This window comes from Notolepis coatsorum (assembly GCF_963971535.1).
Source record: "Notolepis coatsorum genome assembly, chromosome: 1".
Lineage (NCBI taxonomy): Eukaryota > Metazoa > Chordata > Actinopteri > Aulopiformes > Paralepididae > Notolepis > Notolepis coatsorum.
In genome coordinates, this window is record NC_140165.1 from 207,121,880 (window position 1) to 207,137,191 (window position 15,312).

Here is a 15,312-nt window from a genome sequence, read left to right on the forward strand (position 1 = left end):
CCCCCCCCCCCACTCCTACCCCCCCCCAACCACCTCCAATGTACAGTCCCACCCCCACCTACCCAATCCAATGTACAGTTTCTACGCCTAATGTATATACTCTTTTCTTTCTGGACTCTTTTTGTATCACAAATACAGTACTGTAATTGCAAATCTGGTATGTCATAAATGTATAGATGTAGCAGTACTGTCTATCTGTATGTCATGTATGTCATATATGTTACGATGAATTGGAAATGGGGGACCCTGGTGTAAACAAGACGAAAGTCTTTCTCTGGTCTGCATCCCCTTAACAATTGTATGTATTGAGCTGTACTGCACTGTACCCATTCTGCAATCTGTTAATAAAGTTTTCATTCATTCATTCATTCATTCATTCATTCATTCAAGTAAAATGTGGACCCCAGAGTTTTTTTTTCTGATGCATTCCAATCGACTCCATTCCAATGGGTGCAATACCATCCGGGAGACGAGACGATAGGGGGCGGTATTTGCCCTTTTCGAGCTCAGAGCCAGTCCCAATGATAACGTGAGGCTGGATGGATGAAAAATGTATGGATATCGCTAATAAAAGAAATAACGATTAAATAACGAGATTTCTCATCATTGGCACTCAACGCATGGCGGCCAACAACGAGATTTCTCGTTGTTGGCACCCAATGTGTTAATATTGTGGCAGATATCATCCCCCGTCCCTTGGCTACGTGAAGGATGGGAGATACTACTGCCACGGGAGGAGAGGAAGTAATTAGGCAGCTGATTAGGACTGTGGCGGCCCGCCACAGTCTAATTAGTCCGCCACAGTTTTATAATTAACCAAAAAAAAGAAAGTAATAATAATAAAGTAATAATACTTTTTTTTAAATATTTTTTAATATAAAGTTTGCCAATATGGCAGTAGTCGTAATAGTAATCCAGTATATTTTTTTATTTTCTAAAAAAGAAACACACCACTTTTGCTTCATTTCTTTGATGGCTCAAATGTAATGATAATGCAGGACCTCTTTAGAGAGAGGTCTTTATTCGGCATGCAACGACACACAACGACATGCAATGGGCGGCACACACACACAGAGGAATACACACACACACACGCATGCAATTGTCTCTCAGGGTTGCCGATGCGATTGAGCTCTGCTCTTAACCCATCCCGTCATCCTTCCCCCCAAGGGCTGCCGGGAGCAGACAGGGCGTCGGCGAGGGCCGCGCCCGGGGACCAATCCAAGTGCTCCTGCCCATCTTTGTCAGGGATGCGACAGCGTCAGCGATCCGTTGTGCATGTTTTTCCATTGGGTTTCTCTTATCGGTGGGGGGTACCCTTGCGAGCACGGGGAGAACATGCAAACTCCACACAGAAGGGCCTGGGAGATCCCCCACCTGGGTACCTGGCATCATGGAAACCAGGGCCGAGGTTCACCCACCACAGTCTCACAAAATCCTGTGGGAAACACTGGGCCATGGTATGATCTTGTATAATGATCAAACGGGGAACTCTGGTATAATATTGTATAATGATTAGGGATGTCCGATATTATCGGCCTACCGATATTATCGGCCGATATTGGCATTAAAATGTAATATCTGAAAGTATCGGTTTACATTTATTTAACCTTTATTTACCCAGGCATGCAAGTAAGAACAAATTCTTATTTTATTTATTGTCAAAAGTATGCATAATGTTGTGTTAATTCCACGACAAGAGATATGTAATGTTAATTACCTGAAATTATTCAGTTTTTTTCTTTTTTCAATATCGAACATCCTAATAATGATCAAACTGGGAACTCTGGTATAATATTGTATAATGATCAAACTGGGAACTTATTATAACTGAGTACGGTATATAATCGTGTCCTATCTTGTGTTCCAGCATCCTGCGGTAGCTGTTATTCCTTTGCCACCATGGGCATGATGGAGGCTCGCATCCGCATCCTCACAAACAACACACAGACACCCATCCTCAGCCCCCAGCAGGTGGTCTCCTGTTCAGAGTACTCCCAAGGTAACACACACACACACACACACACACACACACACACACACACACACACACACACACACACACACACACACACACACACAGTGTTTATGTACAGTTTAGTATACAGTATATAAATATCTATGAATGTCTTTTACAAGGATGGATACAACAAAAATGACAGATTGCAGGCCTGTTGCGTTGTACTACTGTAATGAAGGAATATTGTCAGGTTATCAGTATCGTTCTTGATGAAGGTTATTCTGCATAACCTCGTATGCAGCAGACAACCAGATGAGGTGTGTGGTGGTAGGTGAGAGTTGTGACCTCTTGTCACCTCTCCACTTCTGTGGAGCTTCATTCATGTAGACCAGGGGTGTCAAACTCATTTTCACAGAGGGCCACATCAGCATTATGGTTGCCCTCAAAGGGCCAAAGACCGTATAAATGTTAATGTAATGTAAAATAAATGTAGCTACACATTTACATATTGTTAAACATGGTGTTTCTGTATTTATTACTTATTCAAGTTATACATATTGCATATTCATTTGCATAAATGTAAAAATATATGTTAGCTTATGTTATTTTAACAAATAATTTTAGTTTATCAGAACCCCATATTACTCCACCAATCAATGATCAAACCATTCAAGTAAATAACAAAGAAGAATATCATCAAATACAAGCTATGACATTAAGTTTGTTCAAAACCTTTTTGTCACAGTCAAGAGGGGCAAAACTAACAACTGTGAGCTGCAAAGAACACGTGGGACAGATGTAGCAGATGTTACAAAAACAAATGGCTGCACACAACCTTGCAGAGGCCATACATCCAACTAATGGAAGATAGTTTAATTAACTTTAATTAACAGATTGCAGAATGGGTACAGTACAGTACAGCTCAATACACACAATTGTTAAGGGGATGCAGACCAGAGAAAGACTTTCGACTTGTTTACATCAGGGTCCCCCATTTTCAATTCGTAATGAAATTGCTATTATGTGTCTGCATGAACACACAACTGTAACTGTACTCAAAAATAACAAAATAAGGGTTGTCTCAGTTCACAACTATATTGGTCAAGTTTTGGGTGGGACTTGTTTGCGTCCCTACAGCTTCTAATTTAATTGAGCGAGATGCTCGGTTATGTCACACAGCCAGTTTGCATCTGACAGTTCAGACAATATTTCTTCAACCCTTTGTTACCTATTCCACCTGGATCGTTTTTGTATTTTGGGCTGTAAAATTGTCAAAGAATGTCTGAGGAGTAAGTGCTTTTGGCTTTTTTCCTTTGTTACCTCAGATGTTCAACATACATGTATGTGTAAGAATGTGTAATAACTAAGGCTGTCAAAGTTAAAGCTTTATTAACGCATTAACCCACAATTATTTTAACACTGGTATTTTTTAACCCAATATTAATGTAAAAAAAAAAAAAAAAATTTTTTTTTTTTTTTTTTTACCTGAGCTCTTGGGGGGCCACATCAAATGACGTGGCGGGCCGGATTTGGCCCGCGGGCCGTGAGTTTGACACCTATGATGTAGACAGACAAATTACTATCTTTACTGTCATTATTATTCTTTGTTTTGGTGTTGTTGCTTGTACAATGTGCATGGAAGTATTGTTTTATTCTGATTGTACAATGATTCTATGTTTGAATGTGTTATGTTATTTTGAGAGGACCCCCAGGAAGAGTACCGGTAGTTGTTACTGAGGTAACAACTAATGGGGATCCTAAATAAACTAAACTAAACTAAACAACCAGATGAGCTGGATATCCTCATACTGTACGCAGCAGACAACCAGATGAGCTGGATACCCTCATACACACAGCAGACGGGACATTGCAAACTGCTCTGTGCTCTGCTTCTCTGAAACTTTAGAAACCCAGACTCCGCACCCCAAAGTTATTGTCCACAGTTGAAACACACAAAACCAAGTACTAGGGTGGCTAAACAATTGTCTCCCCAGGCTATGGCGCGTCTCAGTGACTGTTTAGATATTACAGACTGGTCTGTCTTTAACACTTTGAGTGCCACTCAGGGCTTTTCTCGGGTTTACGCCCCGACCGTTGAATGCCACGGTCACGAGTATTCTCTGGTATTTATTTTTTATTAGCGATCTGAAATCATATTGAATCACGCGAGCCTACCGTTGGAGATCCAGGGACCGCCGGCGCTCAGATGTGAAAAAAGCGCCCCCTATCGTCTCCCAGATGGTAAATCACCCTTTTGGAATGGACTCAATGAAAGTGAATGGGAGAACGGATTTCTGACTCCACATTTTACTTCTCACTGATGCAGCCGGGGTCTACCAGAGTTCATTCTGGAGCCTCTGAGCCGCGCGGATCATGTGTTATACTGTACAAACGATGGATCAATACATTTATCGATTTTTTTCAAATGGCGATCGAAAATTGGTATAAACCATTTGGATACCATCTGACCTCAGGTAAGGAATCTTATGTTATCAGTGTTAGGATAATCAGACTTGTTTTCACGGAGATATAAGCGTTTATGTGATATGGCTGTTTTGCCATGAGGAAATAAGAGCAGCGATTATCAGCGCACGGCACGAGCGTGCGTGCGCACACATATACTATCGATCATCTAGCGTTTATTTGAAAACTATTCATTCATAGGCCGACAAATGACAACGTTCTGGAATATTCCAGTAAAAGGCGATTATCATAGGAATGGGTTGTTTTTCCCCGGAAAACGGGTGATTTTCAAAATGCTATCAAACGGAAATGAAGCGATAAAAATACAATCTGCCTTGCCAATGTTGACTGGAAAATGAGTCTTTGATAAGCGACGGGCAGATTAGACACATAGCCATAATTTAAAACATAGATTAGGCGATATTAACGTTAACATTGGCCGTGGATGGTGGCATTCAACGGGGTAAAAAGGAAAACACGGCCGGCACTGAAAGTGTTAAGGAGTCATGCCATGAGTTTGATGAATACACCAATAATAGTACGTCCATTCCTCAGAAACCGTCCATGAAGACGGTGGCTGCCATGATTCAGCAGAGAGGTTAAATTGTCATGTAGGAAGAAAAACAATTCATTCAAGACGGGCGATGGAGAACAAAATTTGAATTTGAGCGAGCAGTGAGGCCAATTACAACAAGCAAGCTGGAGAACAAGCTCCAGGACGAGTCCAGCGGAAAATCACTAATGAGGCCAAACATGGCCTCTAATGAGGACCCCAAGCTCCCTGATGAACTTAATGGATTCTACTGTCATTTTGATAAAACCTCAACCTGCCAACAGAGTCTGCCTACGGTGGAAGTCCACCTTTTGTGATGGCAGAGCGTGAGGTCGGGTGTCTGCAGCGCAAGCAGAGCAGCAGGGAAAGCTGCTGAACTAGCTTCTGTTTTGACTTGTATTTTTAATTGGTCTATCAACCAGTGTAAGCTAAGAGCATGCTTTAAATCTGCAGTAATAAATCTGCAATAAATTGTTAGCTCTGTATAAATTACTACCGGCCCGTTGCCTTAACATCTGTTGTAATGAAAGTGTTTGAGTGTATAGTATGGAAACTAGGCTTGGGCGATATGATGATGATTATGATGATGATATAATAATGTTATCGTGCACATAGCCACGATAATGGCCCTCATGTGTCCCTGATAACAGAACGATATTCAATTATGCAATGCCTGTTGTGAATCTTGCGCTATAGTAAGTCTATTTTCTTTTCTCTCTTGCCTTCTCTATGATTCACTGCATTGTTATAGCCTATCAAAAAAGAAGTGCCTACGTTCTGTCCCTGTACATGTACGTTATGCCATGAACCTTCAGTAACTTAGTGGAGAAAACTTTGGAAAGATGTCAGCTCTCGTTAGCGAGAAGAATGCCAATGCGCTTACCCTAAATGTGGGTTTAACCACACAGAAAACTAAGCTAAACCGGAGTGTTGGCAGGTATGGAATTATCCTTAATAGCCGAACTCTGTGGTGTGGGAGGGTGTTGACCATGTGCTTAATACCTCCATTGCACACAGAATTATTCCAAATGATAGGCAATGCTCTTTTTAAAGACACCCAATACCACGTCTTGTGAATCGTTTTAATCTTAAGGAGAGCTCTTTTAATTTCTTCTCTAACTTTGGTTTGAGGCTACCAATGTAAACAAGAGGGCAGAGCTTGATTTGATATAGAAGAGCAGGTATTCTAAATTACGATGTTTTAATTCATTGTGGTGGCCAAAATTGTGATCACAATTTTATATACGATTAATTGTCCAGCCCTGGGTATAACAATTCCAAAATACTATTGGACAAAGTTGTGAACTGCTTCAAAAAGTATTGGCTGTGAACTCCTCACTGTTTCTCAGTTCTACACATCCTCACACACAGCTGGCCCCCTGTTCAATCATCAGGGAAGCCAACTCACTAGACACCTTCAAAAGACAGCCTATTTCTTTGCTCAGGCATTTAAATGACAATTCCTATCAAATTCATGTGTCTGTTCGATGCACTGCTCTGTTGTAATTCACAATGTAACTATTTTATCACACTTTTTACTTCTTACTGATGCACTGCTCTGTTGTATGTTAAATACCCTGTTGTATGTCTGTTCTATTTTATAATCTTTTGACTATTTTTAAACCGAATCATTTTAAACTATTTTTATTATTTGTATTACTGAATGAAACTGTAAACAGAGAACCTATTGGGATGCTAGATCCTAATGTGAAACACTGTGATTTACCTTACCTTGCTACCTCTATCTTTTGTATGCCTGTACTTTTTACTGTTGTGAAGCACTTTGAACTGCAACTTCTGTATGAAAAGTGCTATACAAATAAAGTTATTATTATTATTTATTATTATCTTCCTTCAGGTAAAAGACTCCACAGTATTAAGACCAGAACTTGGTTCCACAATAGCACTCACCCTGTAACAATCCACCTCCTAAATTATTCACTGGTTGTATGAACTTCTCTAAACTCCTCAAGCTCATGCAACTTATTTTTTTACTTTAAGGGCATGGGCCATATGGTTGCATTGATTAAACGATTTTAATATAATTGTAACATTGTGTTTTCGTGGAAACTTCTTGCATGTATTGCGTTGGTTATACGATTACTCTTACGATTACTCAATTTTCTCTGAGCACAACGACACAACACATTCCAAAGCAACTGTGAAGCTGATGATTGATAAATGATTGAATCGTGAATTTGATCAGATCTAGCAGCACTTTGTTGCTTTGATATGCCTCTGTGACCAGGAGTGATGAATCATTTCACAACAGCATGTGAAGTTGTTTTTCAGACAGTCTGCGTGTCCGTATGCGTCAGTGAGCGCTGATGTTCTTTTCATTTCTTTGTTCATTGACTGCAGTTTGGTTTCAGATAATGGCAGAGGACGACGTGACCTTTTAGATTGCTCTGCAGCTCAACTCTTCCACCGCTTTTCTCCTCAGGCTGTGATGGCGGTTTCCCCTACCTGATAGGGAAGTACATCCAGGATTTTGGCATCGTGGATGAGTCTTGTTACCCCTATACTGGGGTAGACTCTTCTTGTGGCGTTCCCCAGAGCTGTGGCCGCATTTACGCGGCTGAGTATGGCTACGTCGGCGGGTTCTACGGTGGCTGCAGCGAGGCAGCCATGATGCTGGAGCTGGTCAAGAACGGGCCCATGGGAGTGTCCTTCGAGGTGGGTGGAAGAACACACGCACAAACACACATGCTGTGTATTACTTCTGTTCTGTACATACCTGGGTTTTTCCTGCATAGAACATTCGGAAAGAAAAAGGCTCAATGTCGGCAAAAACCATAATGCTATATAATCATTACACAACTCCACCACTGTTTCTTTGATTTGAATGACATGCAATGAGTGCATCAGTCCAGCGCCACGCTGCAGCATTGTCTGACTACGCCGGCAGCTCAGCCAGAGGACCTACTGTAGAAGTAGAGACTGAACTAACTTTAGCCAGCCAGCGTCATTGATTTTATTTCATTTTATTGATGGATTAAAAACACACAACAAGGATCCAAAGGATAACATGAGAGAGTAAAACCCTTATTTCCGTCATGGTCCCAGGGCTGTTAGGCCACAACAAAAACACGACAATAACACAACACTCATACATTTAAAACATTATAAGACTAACCTATCGCTAAAATTGTATACCCCACAATAACTAAAAACTGATTGGAAACCCATTCAAACTATAGGGGGCTATTCTTCTATTCTGTCCATGAGCCACTTCCTGACGCTTCTCTTGAAGCTGTGGAGGCTCAAGCTCTGCTTGATGGGGATAGGCAGCTTGTTCCAATCCTGGGCTCCATAGAAAGTAAGGGAGCATTGGCCCAGTTTGGATCGGAAAGAAGCAGGCTTCAGGTTTGCTATGCTTGCTCTAGTTCTGTGGTTGTGGGATTCGTTGACCGGGGTGAAGTAGTTCTGGAGGTATCTAGGGGACCTTTGGTTTATAATATTGTGCACTATGTTCAGTCTGAGCTGGGTAACTCTGGCCTCCACAGGAAGCCAGTTTAGTTCCTGGAAGTGACTCCTCCCTATGTGGGTGCGAGGGCCAAGACCCATTACCACCCTTACTAGCTTATTTTGGGAAACCTGAAGCTTCTTTTTTATGTTCACTGTCAGGCCCTCGAACCACGATACGCTACCATAGTCAAAGTGGCAGAGTACTAGGCTATTTGCTAATAGCCTGAGGCTATCTCTGCCAAGGAGGTTGGCTTTCCTAGCTAGGTACCTGGTGCGGGCGTTGACTTTGCCCAGTACTTGGGAGGCCATAGCCACCCCATCTAGGCTCCCGTCTATCATACAGCCTAGATACTTCGTTTTTTTTTGCTGTTTTAGGGTTACAGCTCCTAGCTGGATATTAAACTCCCGTGCTTTCCTGAGCTTGGGCTTGGAGGCTAATAGTACTGCCTCTGTTTTACCTAGGTGAAGAGAAAGCCTGTTGTCCGAAAGCCACCTGCTGACCCCTGCAAGTTCTTCACCTAGCATCTGTTCTAGTGTGTTCTGATCCTTGTGTGAGACTAGCAGGGCTGAGTCGTCTGCAAATAATTCACTGGTGTTGCTGAGGCTGCCTGTGGTCTGAGGGCGAGGCGGCTGCGTTCACACTGCTACACAAGTGTGACTGGAATGGAGGCTTAAAGACGACAGCATGGTGCAGGGACAAAAGTTTGCCCTATTTTATTCAGGCCATTTACTAATATGTATTCATATATTTTTGTTTTCCTGTTTATTTGCGTAAAAGTGACAATTTATTCGATTGAAGATCATTTGTAATACCCTTTCTTTTTATTTAGGCTATTTTATCAAGTTAACAATTTACTGACTACAACAACTGGGTTTGATTGAGGGCCAGAAGAAGGCACACATGCAAACATTGTGTTAAAGTGCTTTCTATATTAACTGTGCTGCCCTCTTAGTCGATTAATCGGTCGGTTTGATCTTCAGAGAATGTCAGTCAATCAGTACATTTTCACATACCCCCCATGCTGACTGAGTTATGTCCTTCAGAATGATGAGCACATATCTGAACCATGGCACTAGACATGAAGATGGAAAACTGGGATGGGAAACTAACAGTGGTGGAAAAGTACACAATTCCTTTACTTAACACTTTGGCTGCCTAAGGTTAAATTCATGATATACCATAGATTGCCAGCGCTATTTGTCTATGGAGAAAGTCCCCTTCTTTGCAGGGCTATAACTTTTTAAATTCTATTGCTACATTGCCATTATTAGGGCCCATTCAAAGTCCTATATGTATTGTTCATTGTGTAGCAACGTTAAACTTTTTCATTCACATATTCATAGTAAAGTATGGTCTAATGTATAAGTATGTTTTCATCTCTTTCTGCAGCTTTCTCCAGAACGTGATATATAGCCCCAAATGCATTATATTGATGATGAAATACAGTTTGATGGCAATCAGCGCGATATAAAAAATTCCAACTAGACGTACTTCTAGAAGTTACTACACGTCATCTGATGTTGACCGGATGGGCGAGGGGGCGTTTATAATTCCGTGGGCAGCGTTATACCAATCATCTAATGTGGGTCAAATGTTGATAATAGCAGTTAGTATCGAAGACGGTAACGTTACACGCTGAAACTCACCCCAGTCTCCGCGCGCCGTTGGGCGATCATCGTAGAGTAGAAATCTTATCATTATGGGATATATTTTTACCCGGTCCATCTCCAGCTTGTATAATGGTATATACGTCCAAATCATGTTGTTTATCGAGTTATTGCCAATCGATCACTGTGTAGCGTGACGAGCCAGAGTCCCATGACCTATAGCGAGCGCCCGGAAGTACTACGGACGTCTAGCACAACCTCTATGGCACATCCTGTTTGGCGATTGCGCCGATCGGCCACCAGATGGCGCTCCTGAACCGCCAGAGAGCTCAGTGGGTCCTGCTGGTGGATCTCAGGCCAGCGGAGGGGACATATGAATCCGATCGCAGATTTTTGAAATATTGATATAAGGACGACGTAACGCGTCCTCCGGCAACTTTAGCATGGCCAGCAAAGACGTCTAAAGACGGTTCCCGGCACCCAAAGTGTTAAGTAAAAGTAGAAATACCCATATAAATGAGTACTCTGGTAAACGTCCTCCATGCAAATTCTACTCAAGTAAAAGTATTTGCTATTGAATGTACTTAAGTATCTAAAGTAAAAGTGTGCATTATACATGATGTTTGTGTATTCCAGTGCTTGGGAGTGTTCAGACCGTGATCCATTGACCTCTATATACTGTAGGTCAGGGGTGGCCAACTAGTCGGAGACTAAGAGCCACAAAAATTACTGTGGTACCACAAAGAGCCACACCATATACCAGCGTTTCTCAACCTTTTTTTCAGTCACGGCACCCTTCATGTGTTTATAGGTCTCACCCTCTGGCCTCTGAAGTTGCTAATGTCTTTTTTATTTGGGCCTCACAGGGTTAAAAGTACCATGTGAGACCCACGGTTGTTCAGCCTCACAATGCTATTGGATAGTAAATGTGTTTATATGTCCCACTCTCTGGCCTCTGAAGTTGCTAATGTATTTTTAATTTGGGCCTCACAGGGTTAACCTCTTAAGCCCGAGATATACAGTAAAAGTATATATTTTCAGCATTACGTTTGTTTACCAATGATTTTAACTGTTATTAGTGAAATATAAGATTATAGAAATCTCAGGGCATTGAGTCGGAAACCGGCGCATATTGACAGGAGGAAGTGGAGCAGCCAAAAGTGAGTGTAGTCTTTTAAAGGAAGAGACTCAGGGCTTTCGAATTTTGAAAAACTACCCTACCCAGCTCACGCCAGCCCCTGTCAATCATCTGACTTCTGGATTAACTTTTTTATTTCTTCTTTTTTGGGATTATCTCCCACAAACCTGAATGTTATTGCCATAAAACAGAACGCAGTTAGTTTCTCTACCTTTCTGTGAATGTCTAGCAATGGAGACATTTACATTATAAAAAAGATGGCAGAATTCAGTACTGTATCTACAAAATCTTCTGTTTAATCATCTTCCCTTTATTCATTTGCTTAGATTTTTCTGGTCTGGTCAATTTTAGCATGGTGTTATTCACAGTCAAAGATAATTTATTTTTTATTTTTTAATAGAATTGATATTCTTCTTTGGTTCATTACAATTTACTCAAGCCTAGTAACAGACACAATATTTCTGACACTGGGAATACATTCCCTGAGATCCATAGATGTCCCTAGATTCAGATACCAAGAACATGCAAATGAGCCATTTAAAAAAAATCTGTAAATGTTTATTCTACGTCCTTATGGAATGAGTGACATAAAAAAAACATTATAATACTTTTATTTTTTTGGATGGAAGAGCCACACATTGACGGGCAAAGAGCCACATGCGGCTTACGAGCCGCGGGTTGGCCACCCCTGCTGTAGGTTATGTGAAAGTGGTATGTGGTCCAGTTAGGCTTTGTGTCCACTGGGGATGTTTTTTTCAAGACGGACCGTTTTGAAAAGCAAAAAAAATAAGCTCAGAGCGTTCTCCTGAGTCTTGCGACTGCCGCGGCTCTGCCACTTGCTCGATGTTGATTGGTCGGTCGAAAAAAGTTACCTTGATGAGCGGCGCTCCTCTCCAAAAGTTGAACTAATTTCAACTTTATGTGCTGGGAGCGCTCCGCCCAAAAACGCTGGCCGCCGAGAGCGCTAAAACGCGAGGCGCGGCGCTGGGAAAAGGAGCGCGCCTGTCGCGTCTGTAGCATATAAATGAATGACAGAAAGGAGCTGACAACTCATAAAACGTCCCCGGTCGACACAGGCCCTTATGCTGCTCTGGTTAAAGGTTATGTTAAAGTGGTATGTGGTCCAGTTATGCTGCTCTGATTAAAGGATATTTAAAGCGATATGTAGTCCAGTTATGCTGCTCTGATTACGTCCTCTTGAAGTTGACAGGCTTCAAATGTTTCAAGTTCAAGTTTCTTTAATAGTTGTCATACAGAAGTACAGAATACTTTTATACAAAATGCTTCTTTCTGTTACGCTCCAGAGACTGTGAAATGTGAAAGTATATCATCTTCATAAATATTTGCCACATTTTCTATGCAAAATATTTTCCTCAAAGTAACTAGCAATTGATGGGTTCAGATAAAAAAGCACAATATTTCCTTTTAAATGTAGTGGAGTAAAAGTATAAAGTTCCCTAAAATGAAAATACTCCTGTAAAGTACAAGTACCTCGAAATTGTACTGAAGTACAGTACTTGACTAAAAATACTTAGTTCGTTTATAATAGTTAACCCTAACAAGCCCTAATAACCCCCCGACCTCGTCTGCAGGTGTACTCCGACTTCTACCACTACCAGGAGGGCATCTACCACCACACGGCCCTGCGGGACGCCTACAACCCCTTTGAGCTGACCGATCACGCCGTGCTGCTGGTGGGCTACGGCCGGTGCCACAAGACGGGACAGAAGTTCTGGATCATCAAGAACAGCTGGGGAAGCGGCTGGGGCGAGGAAGGCTTCTTCCGGATCCGCAGAGGCACCGACGAGTGCGCTATCGAGAGCATCGCTGTGTCCGCGAACCCCATCTCCAAACTGTAGAGGAAGTGGTAATAATGGGAGAAGGATGTGTTGGATAGGTGTTGTTAGTGCAGAGTCGCCGCTTGTTTTGTTTTCATCAGTTGATGTTAGTGTTGTCAGGAACACGCGTCCAGGACATTTTTGACATTTGTTACGGCTAGACCTTTGGATAAGTCCTAGAAAATGTTGTTGCAGGTAAAGTTACCAAAAATGTGCATTTCAAATCAATTTATTTAAAAGAACAACTCCGCAAATGCATCCATGACTAAGGGTGGTCTAAAGAATATCCCAATTATTTTGATGACAATACTGTATATTGACAATATATTTTCAGCTTTTAAAACATTTAAAGGGGTGATACTGTATTATCCGTTCACACTCTGACTTGATTGAATTGACCATATTCACACGGTGGCCATTTTGTTTTTATGTCACGCTCAGGTTGGGATTTCTTTCCACCCGACGTGGGAACAGGGTGACAATTTAAAATAATTATTCACAACTAGGGTTAGGTATTGTTTTAATTAATTTTATTCCAGTGCCAAAAGGGATACTTTTAAAACGATGTTGGTTCCTAAATGTATACTTTATTTTTGTTTTAAATCTTTTTTTAACCATGCAAATACAGAATCACCAATTTAATCATGGTGGTCAGTGTCTCTTGTTTTATCAGAGAGGTGGTGTTACATCAGTAACTCGCTCTTGTTCCAACCAACATCTCCGGTGAATGTATGTGGTTGCACCCCACTGCTTACATTAGAAGTGCATTTGGTTTCATTATTATTAAAAATATTTTGCCAGGTAAATGGCGAGCAAAAAAGAGCTCTGCCAGCCATTTGATTCAGAGGACGTAGGCTATTTCTTCTTCTCGCTGGATCCTGGTAATATCAACCATGTTGGAACCAGTGCCACTCGATACCCAACCCTATCTGGGACGGTTCTAATGGGGTGAATGGGCCATTTTACTAAGCCATAATGACTGGATGATTGGTTCACGATAATTCAAATTTTGTTAATGCACTGATTTTCACATCAAAGGGGGCCAGTGTGTCTGCGGGCCAGTCAGCGTTGGTCAGTACGTTCTATTGAGCGATCTCAAAAGGGAATTTTTTAAAGATGCATTATAATCTTATGGTATTTGTATCTTAGCGTTTTGTACTGTTTACTTTGCAACGTGTGTCTCTGGGAATCATGGTAAAGGTGTTCAGTCGTATGTGCTATCCTCAACATCGGTTTTGACCCTTCCTGCGGCTGCCATAGTTTCCCTGGGGATTTTGGAGTTTGTAGTCTCTGAGAAGCTGTAAAAGGGATTCCTTACTTCTGCTCGTGTAGAAAAGGGATAAAACATGTGATTCTATAGTGCCTTGATCTCTCGGCCAATGCATTTCAAGCCTTATTCTCTCAATAGAATTCCATGTATTCAGAAATGATTTGCACTTGTGTTTGTCTTTGAAAAACGTGAGAGTAAATAAATGTGTTCTTGGAATCTAACTGCTGTTGTGATTGTTATTTGTTTATTTATTAATTCTCTGTTTGATAGAGGAAGGGAGCTGAAGCCTCAAAGGCTACGTTCACACAGCAAGCCTTAGTGCTCAATTCTGAATGTGGCCAATATCAGATTCTGTAAAATCCTCCTCACTGATAATTAAAAACATGTCTTGGTGTTGCCATTTCTGGGCCCCCTTAACGCAGATGATGTCCTCTGGATTAGCTCAAATTGCACAGCGCTTGAACATTTAGGCTCCGGATTAAAATGATATAAAAACTGGTTTAAAAAAAGGAAAGTATAGTGCCTCATTAGAAAACATGAACATTTTATTTGTGTCCACTCTGAATCCCAGTTCAACTTCGATAGAGTTCTTTGCCCATGTGTTCACACTGATAGCTGTAGTGCTCAATCTTGAATTATTGCTCAGATCTGGTTCTGATGTTCACATTACTTTTTAAATGTGGCTAATATCAGATCCCAGTGTGAACTGGTCACGCTCCTGAACTGACCCACATGCACAAATTAACAATAAAGAAGATGGGTGTTAAAAAAAATTAAAAATAAGGAATTGTGACAAATGTCAATCTAGAGTGACATTGCAAAATAAATCCGACCTGTATCTGATTTAGGACTGTAAAGTGACCTAAATCTGAATTGAAAATATCAGATTGTGATTTGTGCTGAATATTCACACTGTCGAATAAAAAACCCCAGATCTGAGTCACATATGAGCAAATAAATTAGATTTGGGCCACTTTTGCCTGCAGTCTGAACATAGCCAATATAGGTTATGTT

At 41.3% G+C, this 15,312-nt stretch overlaps 1 protein-coding gene across 1 annotated transcript in view; it reads left to right on the forward strand.

Annotated features, from left to right (window-relative positions):
• The window catches only part of ctsc (cathepsin C), a 47,282-nt gene extending 32,763 nt beyond the window's left edge, over nucleotides 1–14,519 (forward strand). Inside the window, exons 6-8 of the mRNA XM_084325678.1 lie at nucleotides 1,871–2,002; nucleotides 7,420–7,652; nucleotides 12,783–14,519. Coding sequence (XP_084181804.1) covers nucleotides 1,871–2,002; nucleotides 7,420–7,652; nucleotides 12,783–13,049 — 632 coding nt within the window. The 3' untranslated portion in view covers nucleotides 13,050–14,519. The remainder of the gene's footprint in view (nucleotides 1–1,870; nucleotides 2,003–7,419; nucleotides 7,653–12,782) is intronic.
• Nucleotides 14,520–15,312: the final 793 nt, after the last annotated feature.